A 22,572-nucleotide genomic window follows, 5' to 3' on the forward strand; every position below is an offset into this window, starting at 1 on the left:
TTAAGTCTAAACCTTCCAGCCATCACCTCTTTGTTTTTGCTATGTCACCCCGAGTGGGACGGGTATGCCCAGACGTGGTTCCCGTGCCTGCTGGGCCTAGAGACCCACGCTACTCCTCACTGATAAGCCCCAACAAGGGCGAAACATGTTTTGTGTCTAGAATAGTAAAACCTAGCCATTGCCTTGATTCAATCCAGTTGGGAACTACAAATCTTTTCTATCTCCTTTTATATATTAATACATGTACATTTATCTTTTTAGATGTGCTTGTGTGCTCAATGGGGAACAAGAATAATCTACCAAAAGTAACCGTTGTCCTGAAGATGGCCCAATATTCATCTTTGTGACCACTGTTGACCGAAGTGGTACACTATAACGGGCCGAAACATATGTCGACTGCTTAAGGGAAAATCTAATGTTTTTTTCCCATGTCATGAATGTATATTCTGATTTACTGTTATGCACAAAGTTTTTTAAGTTCTAGTATTCCCCTGTTAGAACAGATGAATGATGACTAAATGGTTTGATTGAAAATGTATTCTGTTTGTAATGTTTTTTAAGGTATTTTTACGATTATTAAAGAGATAGAATTTTTGTATTCAGTTGCATTTCTGTGCAATTTTTCCCAACAAGGCGAAAACCTTACTAATAAAGTGTACAGGTTAACCTTTACCTTCACCTGTGATCTATACAGGACTAAAAGAGAGGGGTAGTCGATCTGTTTCCCATAAATTTCCTTCACAGAGCATCCCTTACTACAGTTGTGACCCCCCGTAAACAAAAAATAGGGATTACCCATTCATACATACCTACTTAGGACAACCCTTGGTTGTTGGGTTAAATTTGTCCTTAACGTATATCAGTGATCTGAGAACCGTTAAAATGGACAGCGGAAATTTGGTTTCCTTTTCCGATGAATATTATCAAAAAATTATGAGTATGAGTCTGCCATCATTATTAGGAGACAATATTGAAAAGGCAGCTCCTGCACCACAATCCAATGATGCAGACTTCTTGACCCAAAAAAAGAAAAAACTTATACGTACTAAGTCCCATGGCCAACTTATGTTGGCATATTTGAAAGCAGGCACAATACCAGAGGGATTGCAAATAGGAAATATTCCCAGAGTATTGACTAATAATTCAAAGTTCAAATGCAAGTTCAGTGAGGTAAGCAATAAGTGTTCAAGGGATCTATTGATACTAATCATAGATACGGCAGAAGAAGAAGCAGACCTACAAAAAATAGAAATTGCAGTCCTAGAAGACAAAATCAAACAAGACAAAACCATCAAAGATATTAACGAAACTTTGGAAAAGATTGATGAAGAAATAAGTAAATTCAAGAAATTAACTTTAGACAAAAGAATTTGGAAGTTGAAGAAAGATGTTGAACAATATAAGGAGATAAAAACGTACTTTTATCTTGTAGAAAGTTATTATGAAGACTTACAGAAAGCCAACCAAGGTAGTGCATATAACGCAGGCAATAGGAAAAAAACATTTGTCAACTTTTCCAACTCCTCAAATGCCTCCACAAGTAGTGGTTCAGATACCAGCCAAACAGGACCACCGCCCCAATTTTTTCGGGGACGGGGCAAACGCGGCCACAACAAGAATCAAGGACCACCCCGGATGAATACCAGGAACTGGCAGGGCCCACCCCAAACCTGATAGTCCCGATCTTCAATTTAACTTCACACACCCTTTCTTCCATGGAAATCAGTGTCCTTTCTAAAGGTTCGTCTTTTGTTCCAACCACTAGGGCAAAATCCTTTGAGACAGAAATAGAACTTCAGAAGTTCTATAGGACAATACGTCTAAAATATTTCTTTAGGAACCCGACACCATCGAGAAAAGAACCGACTATTCCAGGTCTCAAACCCCCTTCAAAGTTTACACCTACAAATGCAATGGTTAGTCCTGCAATACTAGCGTTTGAACAAAGAATTTCTCATGAAATCCAAGGCACGATAAGAACCAAAAACAATTCCAGAGACAACCTTACAAGGGCTGAGAGAGAGGCTCTAAAATCCCTACAGTCTAACGACTCATTTATAATCAAGCCCGCAGACAAAGGGGGCGGAATAGTGTTATGGGGCAAAGAAGCATATGAAACAGAAGCAATGAAACATCTAAATGACAAAACTTCATATAGGGAACTGGCGCAAGACCCCACACCAAGGCTCCAAGATGAGATAGGTAGTCTCATGAAACATGCAATGGACGAAGGATGGATAGATGCGGAAGAAAAAGACTTTCTGGTCAATACACACTTTACCATTCCGGCTTTTTATATCATTCCAAAAATTCATAAAAACGACAAAATACCTCCTGGTAGACCCATTGTAGCGGCGATAAATTCTATTCTTGAGCCGCTCTCAATCTATTCAGATTGGTTCTTAAGACCCTTTGTGTCCCAAATGACATCATATGTCAAAGATACGACCAGTATGTTAAAAACATTGGAGACTTTTCAACTCAATCCATCAGACATCTTGGTGACCTTGGATGTGGTTAGTCTTTATACCAGTATCCCACAACAGGATTGTTTGAAGGTGATGGCAAAATACTTAGACAGACGCACTAGAACACTCAACAGTGTCCCCACCGCATTCATTTTAGAATGTATAAGACTAGTTCTAACAGAGAAGGGCACAAGCATGGGAGCGACTTTCGCCCCAGATTTGGCAAATTTATATATGGATGACCTTGAACAATTCATTTTTGATTCTTCTATGCCTTTCTCCGCATCGATTATAACATGGCTACGGTATATCGATGATATCTATATGATTTGGAGAGATACATTTGACAACTTGACAAAGTTCCATGAATGGCTTAACGCGCAGAACTCTAATATACAGTTCACTATACACACCGACCTGCATACCATACCGTTTTTGGATCTTCAAATACAAAAAACCAATACAGGTAGCATAGAAACAGTCTTATACAGGAAGCCCACAGATAAAAACACATCACTCAATTATCACAGCTTCCATCCTTTGAGCTTAAAAGAAGGACTTCCGTATGGGCAGTTTCTGCGCATCCGCAGAAACTGTACACAAGTTGAGATGTACAAACAATATGGGAAATCCTTGAAAACAAGGTTAAAAGATAGAGGCTATCCGAAAAAGACAGTCCACCGTGCATATAAAAGAGCACTGCACAGCAATAGGATCGCCAGTCTTGAATCTACGCACCGGCACAAAGAAGAAAAAATAACATGTGTCAGCACATATAGCCCTATAAGTAGCCATCTTAGAAAGATCATTAAAAGGCACTGGTACATGATCAAAACTGAGGATTTTAATCCTCCCATGCCTCGTTTTGCCTTTAAAAGACAATGCAACATCAAGGACGCCTTGGTCCACACTTATCCCGTTGTGCCCAAGGTGATTACCACCCAGACACAACTCTGGGGCCTACCACCAGTTGTGGGGTACCATCGTTGTGGAAAATGTTCAGTCTGTGCACAGACCACCACTATGAAAAGCATTCAACTACGTAACACCATAGTACAGCTTAAGACATTCACCAATTGCCTTACTAAATGGGCTGTATATGCTATAAAATGCCCCTGTAACCTAGTATATATAGGGAAGACTAAACGACAGGTACGTCAGAGAATTTGTGAACACAAATCTTGTATTCGGAATAAAATTGATAACAAACCCTTAGTGGCCCACTACATCCATCAACAACATAAATGCACAGATTTATTTTGGTGTGTCATACAAGTTATCAAACCATTCCCGAGAGAAGGCAATATGGATCTCAACCTCACAAGATGCGAGCAGAAATTGATTTATAATCTAGATACGGTTAAATATGGCCTTAACATCGCCATAGAATGGAATGCACTCATTTGATGCCACCCCTTTTCCAACATTTGATAGAGGAATATCATTGAAGGTCCCCCTTCATTAAGGGTCCCCCTTCCTTTTTTCTAATTGGCCTTCTAGTACCAGTATCCTCAATGTTGAACATAATATAACAAACTTGTGTCAGTATGTCTACACGACTACCACTAGGCAACTCAGAGTACAGGCACAACCTAAAGTGCGTGTTGACATTTAGCTGTAACCAATATAGCAAACATCCGAAGTATAGAGCACATCCCTTTCCCGGTATAAATACCGCTCAGCAGTCCAGCATAAAAAAGAAGAGATGGGTTGTGGACACATCAAGCACTAGACAATTATGGCTAGGCTTTTTCGGCATAACAAAGAGACGGTACAGGTGGGCACATTGAGTGTCTGGTGACCAGGGCTATCTTTTGCACATTGGCACTTAAAAACCACCAATATAAAGAAGCTTTTTTTCTCCCCACATACTCTTGCAAGACCGATAATACAACCTATAGGTCTCCCTCCTTGAACCAAAAAGAGGTGCCATGCAAGTGTAAATACTCTAAAGTTGCCCAATACAACTGCATTACAACTGGGTAGTATATAAGGCATTCTTTGAATATATGGTGCCTGCAGCTGTTATAAATAGCTTGAGTACATTACATAACCAGGTGCAACACTACAAAATATGTCACTTATGCGGCTGTTTCTATTTACAATAAAAAATAAAATACGGCCTTTATAGGCCTTACACTACAAGTTCCAGCAGCCCTGTATTCACGTTTTAATGGCTACAAACGTGAGGTAATCACAGGTTTCCAATCACGTGACTTAATTTAAACACACCATCACTCTGCAGAACGAGCTCTCGCCGATCTTGCAGATTTCCAGCTTTCACTTGGGCGCACAAACGGCATAGATCAAGGTAAGCGCTGGCAAAGCTTTAATCTATCCAGGGGTCTAGATTATACAAGCCTTATCCGCACTGTCAGTATGACATTACAATTGAAATGACAGATGTGCTTGGTCGTAAAATCTGATAATAACGGCAATGACTGCAGCAGGTTATGTAAACACGTGCGTTTTAAACAAACACTGAAAAGTAATGTTGTTGGTTGCAAGGCGGTGACCACGGTGCTAAGATGCTCGAACACTGCTTGTTTTTGTACTCATGACAGCAGTACATTTAAAACATGTTTAGAAAATATAACAACTAGCCACTGCCACTTCATGTACCCCTTGGCTACAGACCTCAGGCGCGAGACCACAATGCGTTTAAAACACCATGTATAAGCCACTTTAGAACACCAAAAGCCCACAATATTTAATTATAGGCTTCTAGAAATTTATAACAATCTGTGGCCCAGAGTCCACGTGTAAATAACAACAGTAACAAAAGGGCCAAAGAGATTGAAAATTATTATTTCTTAACCTTAAATCTGGATATTAAATGCCCCAATATATCCATTTATTAGCGTGCTCTTTTCCTTTGATTTAGGCAGCACCACAATTACAGCAATAATAGTCCATGTCCTGCCTCTGAATGGTACCAGGTGGAATTCAGAAAAATAAAGATCGATTTAGAAAATAAAAATACAGAAGTTGCTAACCTGTAAGTTTTTTAAGCTCATTACATACATTGTCCATATCAGCAAGAACATAACACTAAGAAATTGTTGTTTCTAATTAACCATAGGAACCAAGACCAGGGATGGTAATTCCTTGCCACATCCAAGAGTCTGATCAAGCTCAATAGTCCAAACTTCAGTCTATGGACCATAGGTGGGTTTAGTGTGTGTGTCTAGAATAGTATAACCTAGCCATTGCCTTGATTCAATCCAGTTGGGAACTACAAATCTCCTTTTATATATTAATACATGTACATTTATCTTTTTAGATGTGCTTGTGTGCTCAATGGGGAACAAGAATAATCTACCAAAAGTAACCGTTGTCCTGAAGATGGCCCAATATTCATCTTTGTGACCACTGTTGACCGAAGTGGTACACTATAACGGGCCGAAACATATGTCGACTGCTTAAGGGAAAATCTAATGTTTTTTTCCCATGTCATGAATGTATATTCTGATTTACTGTTATGCACAAAGTTTTTTAAGTTCTAGTATTCCCCTGTTAGAACAGATGAATGATGACTAAATGGTTTGATTGAAAATGTATTCTGTTTGTAATGTTTTTTAAGGTATTTTTACGATTATTAAAGAGATAGAATTTTTGTATTCAGTTGCATTTCTGTGCAATTTTTCCCAACAAGGCGAAAACCTTACTAATAAAGTGTACAGGTTAACCTTTACCTTCACCTGTGATCTATACAGGACTAAAAGAGAGGGGTAGTCGATCTGTTTCCCATAAATTTCCTTCACAGAGCATCCCTTACTACAGTTGTGACCCCCCGTAAACAAAAAATAGGGATTACCCATTCATACATACCTACTTAGGACAACCCTTGGTTGTTGGGTTAAATTTGTCCTTAACGTATATCAGTGATCTGAGAACCGTTAAAATGGACAGCGGAAATTTGGTTTCCTTTTCCGATGAATATTATCAAAAAATTATGAGTATGAGTCTGCCATCATTATTAGGAGACAATATTGAAAAGGCAGCTCCTGCACCACAATCCAATGATGCAGACTTCTTGACCCAAAAAAAGAAAAAACTTATACGTACTAAGTCCCATGGCCAACTTATGTTGGCATATTTGAAAGCAGGCACAATACCAGAGGGATTGCAAATAGGAAATATTCCCAGAGTATTGACTAATAATTCAAAGTTCAAATGCAAGTTCAGTGAGGTAAGCAATAAGTGTTCAAGGGATCTATTGATACTAATCATAGATACGGCAGAAGAAGAAGCAGACCTACAAAAAATAGAAATTGCAGTCCTAGAAGACAAAATCAAACAAGACAAAACCATCAAAGATATTAACGAAACTTTGGAAAAGATTGATGAAGAAATAAGTAAATTCAAGAAATTAACTTTAGACAAAAGAATTTGGAAGTTGAAGAAAGATGTTGAACAATATAAGGAGATAAAAACGTACTTTTATCTTGTAGAAAGTTATTATGAAGACTTACAGAAAGCCAACCAAGGTAGTGCATATAACGCAGGCAATAGGAAAAAAACATTTGTCAACTTTTCCAACTCCTCAAATGCCTCCACAAGTAGTGGTTCAGATACCAGCCAAACAGGACCACCGCCCCAATTTTTTCGGGGACGGGGCAAACGCGGCCACAACAAGAATCAAGGACCACCCCGGATGAATACCAGGAACTGGCAGGGCCCACCCCAAACCTGATAGTCCCGATCTTCAATTTAACTTCACACACCCTTTCTTCCATGGAAATCAGTGTCCTTTCTAAAGGTTCGTCTTTTGTTCCAACCACTAGGGCAAAATCCTTTGAGACAGAAATAGAACTTCAGAAGTTCTATAGGACAATACGTCTAAAATATTTCTTTAGGAACCCGACACCATCGAGAAAAGAACCGACTATTCCAGGTCTCAAACCCCCTTCAAAGTTTACACCTACAAATGCAATGGTTAGTCCTGCAATACTAGCGTTTGAACAAAGAATTTCTCATGAAATCCAAGGCACGATAAGAACCAAAAACAATTCCAGAGACAACCTTACAAGGGCTGAGAGAGAGGCTCTAAAATCCCTACAGTCTAACGACTCATTTATAATCAAGCCCGCAGACAAAGGGGGCGGAATAGTGTTATGGGGCAAAGAAGCATATGAAACAGAAGCAATGAAACATCTAAATGACAAAACTTCATATAGGGAACTGGCGCAAGACCCCACACCAAGGCTCCAAGATGAGATAGGTAGTCTCATGAAACATGCAATGGACGAAGGATGGATAGATGCGGAAGAAAAAGACTTTCTGGTCAATACACACTTTACCATTCCGGCTTTTTATATCATTCCAAAAATTCATAAAAACGACAAAATACCTCCTGGTAGACCCATTGTAGCGGCGATAAATTCTATTCTTGAGCCGCTCTCAATCTATTCAGATTGGTTCTTAAGACCCTTTGTGTCCCAAATGACATCATATGTCAAAGATACGACCAGTATGTTAAAAACATTGGAGACTTTTCAACTCAATCCATCAGACATCTTGGTGACCTTGGATGTGGTTAGTCTTTATACCAGTATCCCACAACAGGATTGTTTGAAGGTGATGGCAAAATACTTAGACAGACGCACTAGAACACTCAACAGTGTCCCCACCGCATTCATTTTAGAATGTATAAGACTAGTTCTAACAGAGAAGGGCACAAGCATGGGAGTGACTTTTGCCCCAGATTTGGCAAATTTATATATGGATGACCTTGAACAATTCATTTTTGATTCTTCTATGCCTTTCTCCGCATCGATTATAACATGGCTACGGTATATCGATGATATCTATATGATTTGGAGAGATACATGTGACAACTTGACAAAGTTCCATGAATGGCTTAACGCGCAGAACTCTAATATACAGTTCACTATACACACCGACCTGCATACCATACCGTTTTTGGATCTTCAAATACAAAAAACCAATACAGGTAGCATAGAAACAGTCTTATACAGGAAGCCCACAGATAAAAACACATCACTCAATTATCACAGCTTCCATCCTTTGAGCTTAAAAGAAGGACTTCCGTATGGGCAGTTTCTGCGCATCCGCAGAAACTGTACACAAGTTGAGATGTACAAACAATATGGGAAATCCTTGAAAACAAGGTTAAAAGATAGAGGCTATCCGAAAAAGACAGTCCACCGTGCATATAAAAGAGCACTGCACAGCAATAGGATCGCCAGTCTTGAATCTACGCACCGGCACAAAGAAGAAAAAATAACATGTGTCAGCACATATAGCCCTATAAGTAGCCATCTTAGAAAGATCATTAAAATGCACTGGTACATGATCAAAACTGAGGATTTTAATCCTCCCATGCCTCGTTTTGCCTTTAAAAGACAATGCAACATCAAGGACGCCTTGGTCCACACTTATCCCGTTGTGCCCAAGGTGATTACCACCCAGACACAACTCTGGGGCCTACCACCAGTTGTGGGGTACCATCGTTGTGGAAAATGTTCAGTCTGTGCACAGACCACCACTATGAAAAGCATTCAACTACGTAACACCATAGTACAGCTTAAGACATTCACCAATTGCCTTACTAAATGGGCTGTATATGCTATAAAATGCCCCTGTAACCTAGTATATATAGGGAAGACTAAACGACAGGTACGTCAGAGAATTTGTGAACACAAATCTTGTATTCGGAATAAAATTGATAACAAACCCTTAGTGGCCCACTACATCCATCAACAACATAAATGCACAGATTTATTTTGGTGTGTCATACAAGTTATCAAACCATTCCCGAGAGAAGGCAATATGGATCTCAACCTCACAAGATGCGAGCAGAAATTGATTTATAATCTAGATACGGTTAAATATGGCCTTAACATCGCCATAGAATGGAATGCACTCATTTGATGCCACCCCTTTTCCAACATTTGATAGAGGAATATCATTGAAGGTCCCCCTTCATTAAGGGTCCCCCTTCCTTTTTTCTAATTGGCCTTCTAGTACCAGTATCCTCAATGTTGAACATAATATAACAAACTTGTGTCAGTATGTCTACACGACTACCACTAGGCAACTCAGAGTACAGGCACAACCTAAAGTGCGTGTTGACATTTAGCTGTAACCAATATAGCAAACATCCGAAGTATAGAGCACATCCCTTTCCCGGTATAAATACCGCTCAGCAGTCCAGCATAAAAAAGAAGAGATGGGTTGTGGACACATCAAGCACTAGACAATTATGGCTAGGCTTTTTCGGCATAACAAAGAGACGGTACAGGTGGGCACATTGAGTGTCTGGTGACCAGGGCTATCTTTTGCACATTGGCACTTAAAAACCACCAATATAAAGAAGCTTTTTTTCTCCCCACATACTCTTGCAAGACCGATAATACAACCTATAGGTCTCCCTCCTTGAACCAAAAAGAGGTGCCATGCAAGTGTAAATACTCTAAAGTTGCCCAATACAACTGCATTACAACTGGGTAGTATATAAGGCATTCTTTGAATATATGGTGCCTGCAGCTGTTATAAATAGCTTGAGTACATTACATAACCAGGTGCAACACTACAAAATATGTCACTTATGCGGCTATTTCTATTTACAATAAAAAATAAAATACGGCCTTTATAGGCCTTACACTACAAGTTCCAGCAGCCCTGTATTCACGTTTTAATGGCTACAAACGTGAGGTAATCACAGGTTTCCAATCACGTGACTTAATTTAAACACACCATCACTCTGCAGAACGAGCTCTCGCCGATCTTGCAGATTTCCAGCTTTCACTTGGGCGCACAAACGGCATAGATCAAGGTAAGCGCTGGCAAAGCTTTAATCTATCCAGGGGTCTAGATTATACAAGCCTTATCCGCACTGTCAGTATGACATTACAATTGAAATGACAGATGTGCTTGGTCGTAAAATCTGATAATAACGGCAATGACTGCAGCAGGTTATGTAAACACGTGCGTTTTAAACAAACACTGAAAAGTAATGTTGTTGGTTGCAAGGCGGTGACCACGGTGCTAAGATGCTCGAACACTGCTTGTTTTTGTACTCATGACAGCAGTACATTTAAAACATGTTTAGAAAATATAACAACTAGCCACTGCCACTTCATGTACCCCTTGGCTACAGACCTCAGGCGCGAGACCACAATGCGTTTAAAACACCATGTATAAGCCACTTTAGAACACCAAAAGCCCACAATATTTAATTATAGGCTTCTAGAAATTTATAACAATCTGTGGCCCAGAGTCCACGTGTAAATAACAACAGTAACAAAAGGGCCAAAGAGATTGAAAATTATTATTTCTTAACCTTAAATCTGGATATTAAATGCCCCAATATATCCATTTATTAGCGTGCTCTTTTCCTTTGATTTAGGCAGCACCACAATTACAGCAATAATAGTCCATGTCCTGCCTCTGAATGGTACCAGGTGGAATTCAGAAAAATAAAGATCGATTTAGAAAATAAAAATACAGAAGTTGCTAACCTGTAAGTTTTTTAAGCTCATTACATACATTGTCCATATCAGCAAGAACATAACACTAAGAAATTGTTGTTTCTAATTAACCATAGGAACCAAGACCAGGGATGGTAATTCCTTGCCACATCCAAGAGTCTGATCAAGCTCAATAGTCCAAACTTCAGTCTATGGACCATAGGTGGGTTTAGTGTGTGTGTCTAGAATAGTATAACCTAGCCATTGCCTTGATTCAATCCAGTTGGGAACTACAAATCTCCTTTTATATATTAATACATGTACATTTATCTTTTTAGATGTGCTTGTGTGCTCAATGGGGAACAAGAATAATCTACCAAAAGTAACCGTTGTCCTGAAGATGGCCCAATATTCATCTTTGTGACCACTGTTGACCGAAGTGGTACACTATAACGGGCCGAAACATATGTCGACTGCTTAAGGGAAAATCTAATGTTTTTTTCCCATGTCATGAATGTATATTCTGATTTACTGTTATGCACAAAGTTTTTTAAGTTCTAGTATTCCCCTGTTAGAACAGATGAATGATGACTAAATGGTTTGATTGAAAATGTATTCTGTTTGTAATGTTTTTTAAGGTATTTTTACGATTATTAAAGAGATAGAATTTTTGTATTCAGTTGCATTTCTGTGCAATTTTTCCCAACAAGGCGAAAACCTTACTAATAAAGTGTACAGGTTAACCTTTACCTTCACCTGTGATCTATACAGGACTAAAAGAGAGGGGTAGTCGATCTGTTTCCCATAAATTTCCTTCACAGAGCATCCCTTACTACAGTTGTGACCCCCCGTAAACAAAAAATAGGGATTACCCATTCATACATACCTACTTAGGACAACCCTTGGTTGTTGGGTTAAATTTGTCCTTAACGTATATCAGTGATCTGAGAACCGTTAAAATGGACAGCGGAAATTTGGTTTCCTTTTCCGATGAATATTATCAAAAAATTATGAGTATGAGTCTGCCATCATTATTAGGAGACAATATTGAAAAGGCAGCTCCTGCACCACAATCCAATGATGCAGACTTCTTGACCCAAAAAAAGAAAAAACTTATACGTACTAAGTCCCATGGCCAACTTATGTTGGCATATTTGAAAGCAGGCACAATACCAGAGGGATTGCAAATAGGAAATATTCCCAGAGTATTGACTAATAATTCAAAGTTCAAATGCAAGTTCAGTGAGGTAAGCAATAAGTGTTCAAGGGATCTATTGATACTAATCATAGATACGGCAGAAGAAGAAGCAGACCTACAAAAAATAGAAATTGCAGTCCTAGAAGACAAAATCAAACAAGACAAAACCATCAAAGATATTAACGAAACTTTGGAAAAGATTGATGAAGAAATAAGTAAATTCAAGAAATTAACTTTAGACAAAAGAATTTGGAAGTTGAAGAAAGATGTTGAACAATATAAGGAGATAAAAACGTACTTTTATCTTGTAGAAAGTTATTATGAAGACTTACAGAAAGCCAACCAAGGTAGTGCATATAACGCAGGCAATAGGAAAAAAACATTTGTCAACTTTTCCAACTCCTCAAATGCCTCCACAAGTAGTGGTTCAGATACCAGCCAAACAGGACCACCGCCCCAATTTTTTCGGGGACGGGGCAAACGCGGCCACAACAAGAATCAAGGACCACCCCGGATGAATACCAGGAACTGGCAGGGCCCACCCCAAACCTGATAGTCCCGATCTTCAATTTAACTTCACACACCCTTTCTTCCATGGAAATCAGTGTCCTTTCTAAAGGTTCGTCTTTTGTTCCAACCACTAGGGCAAAATCCTTTGAGACAGAAATAGAACTTCAGAAGTTCTATAGGACAATACGTCTAAAATATTTCTTTAGGAACCCGACACCATCGAGAAAAGAACCGACTATTCCAGGTCTCAAACCCCCTTCAAAGTTTACACCTACAAATGCAATGGTTAGTCCTGCAATACTAGCGTTTGAACAAAGAATTTCTCATGAAATCCAAGGCACGATAAGAACCAAAAACAATTCCAGAGACAACCTTACAAGGGCTGAGAGAGAGGCTCTAAAATCCCTACAGTCTAACGACTCATTTATAATCAAGCCCGCAGACAAAGGGGGCGGAATAGTGTTATGGGGCAAAGAAGCATATGAAACAGAAGCAATGAAACATCTAAATGACAAAACTTCATATAGGGAACTGGCGCAAGACCCCACACCAAGGCTCCAAGATGAGATAGGTAGTCTCATGAAACATGCAATGGACGAAGGATGGATAGATGCGGAAGAAAAAGACTTTCTGGTCAATACACACTTTACCATTCCGGCTTTTTATATCATTCCAAAAATTCATAAAAACGACAAAATACCTCCTGGTAGACCCATTGTAGCGGCGATAAATTCTATTCTTGAGCCGCTCTCAATCTATTCAGATTGGTTCTTAAGACCCTTTGTGTCCCAAATGACATCATATGTCAAAGATACGACCAGTATGTTAAAAACATTGGAGACTTTTCAACTCAATCCATCAGACATCTTGGTGACCTTGGATGTGGTTAGTCTTTATACCAGTATCCCACAACAGGATTGTTTGAAGGTGATGGCAAAATACTTAGACAGACGCACTAGAACACTCAACAGTGTCCCCACCGCATTCATTTTAGAATGTATAAGACTAGTTCTAACAGAGAAGGGCACAAGCATGGGAGCGACTTTCGCCCCAGATTTGGCAAATTTATATATGGATGACCTTGAACAATTCATTTTTGATTCTTCTATGCCTTTCTCCGCATCGATTATAACATGGCTACCGTATATCGATGATATCTATATGATTTGGAGAGATACATGTGACAACTTGACAAAGTTCCATGAATGGCTTAACGCGCAGAACTCTAATATACAGTTCACTATACACACCGACCTGCATACCATACCGTTTTTGGATCTTCAAATACAAAAAACCAATACAGGTAGCATAGAAACAGTCTTATACAGGAAGCCCACAGATAAAAACACATCACTCAATTATCACAGCTTCCATCCTTTGAGCTTAAAAGAAGGACTTCCGTATGGGCAGTTTCTGCGCATCCGCAGAAACTGTACACAAGTTGAGATGTACAAACAATATGGGAAATCCTTGAAAACAAGGTTAAAAGATAGAGGCTATCCGAAAAAGACAGTCCACCGTGCATATAAAAGAGCACTGCACAGCAATAGGATCGCCAGTCTTGAATCTACGCACCGGCACAAAGAAGAAAAAATAACATGTGTCAGCACATATAGCCCTATAAGTAGCCATCTTAGAAAGATCATTAAAAGGCACTGGTACATGATCAAAACTGAGGATTTTAATCCTCCCATGCCTCGTTTTGCCTTTAAAAGACAATGCAACATCAAGGACGCCTTGGTCCACACTTATCCCGTTGTGCCCAAGGTGATTACCACCCAGACACAACTCTGGGGCCTACCACCAGTTGTGGGGTACCATCGTTGTGGAAAATGTTCAGTCTGTGCACAGACCACCACTATGAAAAGCATTCAACTACGTAACACCATAGTACAGCTTAAGACATTCACCAATTGCCTTACTAAATGGGCTGTATATGCTATAAAATGCCCCTGTAACCTAGTATATATAGGGAAGACTAAACGACAGGTACGTCAGAGAATTTGTGAACACAAATCTTGTATTCGGAATAAAATTGATAACAAACCCTTAGTGGCCCACTACATCCATCAACAACATAAATGCACAGATTTATTTTGGTGTGTCATACAAGTTATCAAACCATTCCCGAGAGAAGGCAATATGGATCTCAACCTCACAAGATGCGAGCAGAAATTGATTTATAATCTAGATACGGTTAAATATGGCCTTAACATCGCCATAGAATGGAATGCACTCATTTGATGCCACCCCTTTTCCAACATTTGATAGAGGAATATCATTGAAGGTCCCCCTTCATTAAGGGTCCCCCTTCCTTTTTTCTAATTGGCCTTCTAGTACCAGTATCCTCAATGTTGAACATAATATAACAAACTTGTGTCAGTATGTCTACACGACTACCACTAGGCAACTCAGAGTACAGGCACAACCTAAAGTGCGTGTTGACATTTAGCTGTAACCAATATAGCAAACATCCGAAGTATAGAGCACATCCCTTTCCCGGTATAAATACCGCTCAGCAGTCCAGCATAAAAAAGAAGAGATGGGTTGTGGACACATCAAGCACTAGACAATTATGGCTAGGCTTTTTCGGCATAACAAAGAGACGGTACAGGTGGGCACATTGAGTGTCTGGTGACCAGGGCTATCTTTTGCACATTGGCACTTAAAAACCACCAATATAAAGAAGCTTTTTTTCTCCCCACATACTCTTGCAAGACCGATAATACAACCTATAGGTCTCCCTCCTTGAACCAAAAAGAGGTGCCATGCAAGTGTAAATACTCTAAAGTTGCCCAATACAACTGCATTACAACTGGGTAGTATATAAGGCATTCTTTGAATATATGGTGCCTGCAGCTGTTATAAATAGCTTGAGTACATTACATAACCAGGTGCAACACTACAAAATATGTCACTTATGCGGCTGTTTCTATTTACAATAAAAAATAAAATACGGCCTTTATAGGCCTTACACTACAAGTTCCAGCAGCCCTGTATTCACGTTTTAATGGCTACAAACGTGAGGTAATCACAGGTTTCCAATCACGTGACTTAATTTAAACACACCATCACTCTGCAGAACGAGCTCTCGCCGATCTTGCAGATTTCCAGCTTTCACTTGGGCGCACAAACGGCATAGATCAAGGTAAGCGCTGGCAAAGCTTTAATCTATCCAGGGGTCTAGATTATACAAGCCTTATCCGCACTGTCAGTATGACATTACAATTGAAATGACAGATGTGCTTGGTCGTAAAATCTGATAATAACGGCAATGACTGCAGCAGGTTATGTAAACACGTGCGTTTTAAACAAACACTGAAAAGTAATGTTGTTGGTTGCAAGGCGGTGACCACGGTGCTAAGATGCTCGAACACTGCTTGTTTTTGTACTCATGACAGCAGTACATTTAAAACATGTTTAGAAAATATAACAACTAGCCACTGCCACTTCATGTACCCCTTGGCTACAGACCTCAGGCGCGAGACCACAATGCGTTTAAAACACCATGTATAAGCCACTTTAGAACACCAAAAGCCCACAATATTTAATTATAGGCTTCTAGAAATTTATAACAATCTGTGGCCCAGAGTCCACGTGTAAATAACAACAGTAACAAAAGGGCCAAAGAGATTGAAAATTATTATTTCTTAACCTTAAATCTGGATATTAAATGCCCCAATATATCCATTTATTAGCGTGCTCTTTTCCTTTGATTTAGGCAGCACCACAATTACAGCAATAATAGTCCATGTCCTGCCTCTGAATGGTACCAGGTGGAATTCAGAAAAATAAAGATCGATTTAGAAAATAAAAATACAGAAGTTGCTAACCTGTAAGTTTTTTAAGCTCATTACATACATTGTCCATATCAGCAAGAACATAACACTAAGAAATTGTTGTTTCTAATTAACCATAGGAACCAAGACCAGGGATGGTAATTCCTTGCCACATCCAAGAGTCTGATCAAGCTCAATAGTCCAAACTTCAGTCTATGGACCATAGGTGGGTTTAGTGTGTGTGTCTAGAATAGTATAACCTAGCCATTGCCTTGATTCAATCCAGTTGGGAACTACAAATCTCCTTTTATATATTAATACATGTACATTTATCTTTTTAGATGTGCTTGTGTGCTCAATGGGGAACAAGAATAATCTACCAAAAGTAACCGTTGTCCTGAAGATGGCCCAATATTCATCTTTGTGACCACTGTTGACCGAAGTGGTACACTATAACGGGCCGAAACATATGTCGACTCCTTAAGGGAAAATCTAATGTTTTTTTCCCATGTCATGAATGCATATTCTGATTTACTGTTACGCACAAAGTTTTTTAAGTTCTAGTATTCCCCTGTTAGAATAGATGAATGATGACTAAATGGTTTGATTGAAAATGTATTCAGTTTGTAATGTTTTGTAAGGTATTTTTACGATTATTAAAGAGATAGAATTTTTGTATTCAGTTGCATTTCTGTGCAATTTTTCCCAACAAGGCGAAAACCTTACTAATAAAGTGTACAGGTTAACCTTTACCTTCACCTGTGATCTATACAGGAATAAAAGAGAGGGGTAGTCGATCTGTTTCCCATAAATTTCCTTCACAGAGCATCCCTTCCTACAGTTGTGACCCCCCATAAACAAAAAATAGGGATTACCCATTCATACATACCCACTACATGAAAGGCATGTGGAAAACCTGTGGAGTTACTTACAAGTTCTCAACAGCTTATCACCCACAAACCAATGGATTGGTAGAAAGGTTCAACCGAACCATGAAGAGCATGATAGGTGCTTTAGAAGAACCCCTTAAACAGAAGTGGGACCTTCTACTGCCGTGCCTTCTCTTTGCATATAGAGAAGTCCCTCAGGAGGGAGTAGGTTATTCTCCCTTTGAGCTCCTCTATGGTCATCCCGTCAGAGGTCCATTGGCCCTGATTAAGGAGGGGTTGGAGAGTGATCCTTCCCCCCAGCCAGTCAGAGTGACTGACTACGTGATAGGTCTCCGGAGGAGAATGTCGCACATGATGACGGAAGCAAGTGATAACTTGAAAGCTGGACAAGCATTGGCCAAGCACTGGCATAATCAAAAGGCTAACATGGTTGAGTTCACTCAAGACCAGCTAGTTCTCGTTATGATCCCCACAAGGCAGAGGGCCTTGCAAGACAAATGGATGGGACCCTTCAGAGTTATGGGTAAACTCAGAGAGGTCAACTATCTGGTGGACTTGGGCAATCCCAAGGAGGCTCCGACAGTCTTCCACACCAACCGACTCAAAGCGTATGTCTCGAGACCCGATGTAGGAGCGTTGCTTCTAGCATCATAAGAGAAAGAAGAAGAGAGTGAAGCTCTTCCTGATCTCTTCAGAGGCTTACCTTTAGACGAAAAAATTGAAGCAGTCAATCTCTCTTCAAACCTGACACCCGAGCAACAAGAAGAGTGCAAATCTATGTTGAATCAGTTTGCCCCTCTGTTCTCACTGTCACCAGGCTTGACCCCTTGGGGCCAGCACAACATACTCACTGGTGACTGTCTGCCAGTCAAAAGCAGAGGATACAGAATGTCAGTAAATGTACGAACCCACATCAAAGGTGAGGTCAGCAAGATGCTTGATCTCGGGGTAATAGAGCCCTCTACTAGTCCATGGTCTAGCCCAGTTCTGTTAGTACCAAAGGCAGGATCTAAAGAACTTAGATTCTGCGTGGATTATAGAGCTCTTAATGCAGTCACCAAGACTGATGCCCACCCTTTGCCAAGAACAGATGAGTTGGTGGATAAACCTGGTTCAGCCAAGTTCCTCAGCACATTTGACTTGACGTCAGGCCATTGGCAAATAGCCCTGACCGACCATGCCAAGGAGAAAACTGCATTTTCTACCCCCGTTGGCTTATACCAGTTTAAGGTAATGCCTTTCGGATTGAAAAATGCACCTGCTACATTTCAACGGATGGTAAACCAGGTTCTGAATGGGATGGAGGACTTCTGCATGGCATACTTGGATGACATAGCAGTGTTCAGCAATTCCTGGGAAGAACATGTAACCCACCTTAGAGATGTTTTGCAGGCTCTTGGACGAGCCAATCTGACCATAAAGGCGAGTAAATGCCAAATTGGACAGAGTAAGGTAGTCTATCTTGGACATGAGGTAGGAGGTGGAGAAATAAGGCCTTTGCTCAGTAAGATTGAAGCTGTGCAAAATTGGACAACACCTACTACTCAGACCCAGGTGAGAGCCTTCTTAGGTCTCACCGGGTATTACAGGAATTTCATTGAGAACTATGGGACCATAGCTTCTCCTCTGAATGTCATCTCCCCTCCAAATTCCCTAAAAGGTTAGATGGAACGAGGAGTGCAATCAGGTTTTTGAAAACCTGAAAAAGGCTCTTTGCCAAGCCCCAGTACTCAGAGCTCCTGATTACCACCAAACGTTCATTGTGCAGACAGATGCTTCAAATGTAGGAATAGGTGCAGTACTCAGTCAACTGGATGGGATAGGTAGGGAGCACCCCGTTTGCTTCATCAGCCGCAAGCTGAAGGATCCTGAAACAAGGTGGGCAACAATTCGAAAGAGAGTGCTTTGCTATCGTGTGGGCTCTGAAGAAGTTTAGGCCATACTTGTATGGTTCTACTTTTGTCATTCAGAATGACCACCAACCCTTGAGATGGTTAATGCAAATGAAAGGGGAAAACCCAATGGTCAATCTGCCTGCAAGGGTTTGATTTCACCATTGAGCACAGGTCAGGGTGTCACCACCAAAATGCTGATGGTCTCTCTAGGATGTATGTCATCGACTAGAGGTATGAGATTCATCCAGGAGTGGATTAAATCCTCCTGTCCCTTAGTCTGGGGGGGGCGAGTGTTAGGGAGAATTCTCTGTTTAGGCTGAATTTCCTAACCTAGTGAGTCCCCCAGCAGCTTTGCTGGATTTCTGGAGTTTGTTTTTGTCATCCTGCCAAGAGTGAGACTCTTTTTTCCCACGCTTGGACATGATTTGTGGTAAATTGCTTTGAATGTCAATGTGTTCGATGGGCTATGGGGTCTTTTACTCCATAGGGCCTCATGTGTTTTGCTATGTGTGTTACACAGCACCCTCCGTGCCGTAACACTGGGGTGTTCTAGGTGACCCCCACCATAGACTCCATACTCTGGGACTGACTACTGTCTCCCAGGGCATGTAAAGTCACCATTGGCTTTACTAGACCTAAATTTACTAACAGAACTAGTACAAACCATCCTATTGTGGACGTACTGGTAGGGGTAATTCGACTACCCCTGGGTCTGTTGTTCGAAGGGGCACTGTCCCGTCCCCCCTCGTCGAGTTTTGGCTGATGGCAGTGGAAACTACTTTTTATATTCGACCCCGAATATATTCCTATGGGATTCTTCCCATTGTTGGAGGCTAATACTTTTTTACGTTAGTCTCTAACATACCGCCGGTTTATCTATCTTAAATAAATCTACCGTTTGGTATTTTCTGCCAGAACTCGGTTTTTAAAATGGCGTATGTGTTCGCCTCTGTAAACTCTGAACCAAAGGTTGAGCCCTTTGTTCCACTTTTGGCGGGCTTCTGCACAGAAGCCCTCCAAAGTGGTGCCATTCTGTCTGGGTACTGCAGGGGGTGTGGGAGGGGGTTTAGGCACCCTGGACTGAGTTGCCTTGCCAACTCAAGTCACACTCTAGTGTGATTGGCCCAAGTGGTGAGCCACCCCACTCACCACTTAGCGTGGTTTGATTGACAGCTAGGCTGAATGAATGGGGGTTTTCTGCATAAAAGCAGGGATTTTGGGACTGGATCTTCAGAAGTCGCCACAGGACCTAAGAATCCGACGAGGGTAAAGCTGAGCCGACCTGCAACGACGACACCTCCGGTGGAGCCCTGCTGAACCGACTCACCACTTCCCAATGACAGAGGAGATCTCCCCGCTGGAGAGTCTTCTTCCCCTGACTGGTGGGAACAACCAGTCCCTTTGCTTTTTATTCGCTTCCAGGGCGTAGTGGTCGAATTGCCCGTGCTGAGCACCCCGGCAACCGGATAGCCACTAGCCCGTACCGCGACCAAAAGGTGGTGCCTTGTGACGGAGCACTTGCAGCTGGTCTCTTCCCTGGTGGTGCAAGGATCTTCAACTTTTCTTCGACGACGAGACCCTCTCATCTCTTGGCAAAGCCCCGACTTGCATCCACCACCAGGAACAATTGCCCCCGCCAGAGCTGTCTCTTCACTTACAAGGTACTGTGTCCGCCTGGCTTACCTTGTGACGGTTAGCGTGAGGTGTCTTAAATCCTTACTTTTCCATTGGGTCGCCTCCAGACCTTCTTAACTTTTTGTTCTAAACTGGTCCAACCTTTCTGTGACAATTTGCTACAAAGACTCGAAGTGCATTTCCACTGTGATACCTTTTGGGACATATCGCCTTGCCTCTCTCCGAGTGGGCCTGGCCTCTGAACTTTGTGATCTACAGTAGACCCTGCCTTACTTGCCTTGCATTTTCTTCGTAAAAGTGTTGGTGCCGAGTTGAATTCATACCCTGCCTTTTCTCTCCCGTTCTAACGAATATTAGAGTGCCATCTAGGTTAAAGCATTCACCTCTGTCTGCAAATAAGTGGTACAGTTGAACCTAGACTTGTCGAAATATTGTTAGGGGATTGATATACTTATAGTAATTGTAATTGAAGTTGTTTGCCGTATTAGTGCCAGTGTGTTTTTCATAGATGTGTTTTTATAAATAAATAATTATATATCTTAACACCCAATCTCTGTTCCGTGTCTGCTTGTTCTACTGTGTAAATTGCCCAATCTTGTATACTCCACATACTGCCTAACTCTTCTTGAGGGAAGTCTGACTGCTCAGCCATAGCTACCAAGTGAATCTGTGTGGTACAGACTGTTACCAAGCGGGTTTACTGCCCAACACCTGTAGGCCTAAATCTTTTGCAGTGGTCCCAGAGGGAACTGCACAGGTTTCTGTTTAACACCCCTCAGTTCTGGGGGGTGGAGGTGCTGGGGGACATGAGTGGGGGCCTGCTGGCAGGTGCCCCTCAGTGCTGGGGGGTGGGGGTGCTGGGGGACATGAGTGGGGGCCTGCTGGCAGGTGCCCTGCACTGCTGGGGGGTGGGAGTGCAAGGGGACATGAGTGGCTCTTGAGTGGGGGCCTGCTGGCAGGTGCCCCTGACTGCTGGGGGGTGGGGGTGCAAGGGGACATGAGTGGGACATGAGTTGGGGCCTGCTGGCAGGTGCCATGCACTGCTGGGCGGTGGGGGTGCAAGGGGACATGAGTGGGGGCCTGTTGGCAGGTGCCCCTAAGTGATGGGGGTAGGGGTGGAGGGGGTCATGCATCGGTGATCAGTAGTGCAAGCTGACATGTGGCTTGCCTGGGGGACATGCCCATGGTGAATGGGCTGCCTGCGGGACATGACCAGTGGTGGAGGGTAGTCCCCTGTGATGTGGGCTGCCTGCAGGGGCCATGGAGGGTGTAGAGGGAACACCTGGGTGGACCCACACTGCCAATTCATGTGTAGGACTCCCCTGCACCCCAGATATACACGTAACCCACTCGCACAGGGCCTGTCGCGTGTGAAACTTCCCGCGCACCCCCGAAGTACACATACCCCACTCGCACAGGGCCTATCGCGTGTGAAACTTTCCGCAAACGCCAGAAATACACGTACCCTTCTGGAATCGCGTGTGAAACTTCCCGTGAACCCCAGAAATACATGTACCCTGCTGAAATTGCGTGTGAAACTTCCCACGCACCCCAGAAATACACGTACCTAGCTCGCCCAAGGCCAATCGCGTGTGAAACTTCCCGCGAACCCCAGATTTACACGTACCCAGGCCAATCGCGTGTGAAACTTCACGCGAACCCCAGGAATACACGCACCCCACTAGCACAGGGCCTATCGCGTGTGAGACTTCCCGCGAACCCCAGATTTACACGTACCCAGGCCAATCGCGTGTGCAACTTC

At 41.8% G+C, this 22,572-nt stretch overlaps 1 protein-coding gene across 1 annotated transcript in view; it reads left to right on the plus strand.

Annotated features, from left to right (window-relative positions):
- Window positions 1-882: 882 nt before the first annotated feature.
- The window catches only part of LOC138514659 (myosin heavy chain, clone 203-like), a 39,388-nt gene continuing 17,698 nt past the window's right edge, over window positions 883-22,572 (plus strand). The window contains exons 1-3 of the mRNA XM_069630092.1: window positions 883-1,468; window positions 6,704-6,958; window positions 12,194-12,448. Coding sequence (XP_069486193.1) covers window positions 883-1,468; window positions 6,704-6,958; window positions 12,194-12,448 — 1,096 coding nt within the window. The remainder of the gene's footprint in view (window positions 1,469-6,703; window positions 6,959-12,193; window positions 12,449-22,572) is intronic.

The sequence above is a fragment of the Ambystoma mexicanum genome, chromosome 12 (assembly GCF_040938575.1).
Source record: "Ambystoma mexicanum isolate Mex_15411 chromosome 12, UKY_AmexF1_1, whole genome shotgun sequence".
NCBI classification, from domain to species: domain Eukaryota; kingdom Metazoa; phylum Chordata; class Amphibia; order Caudata; family Ambystomatidae; genus Ambystoma; species Ambystoma mexicanum.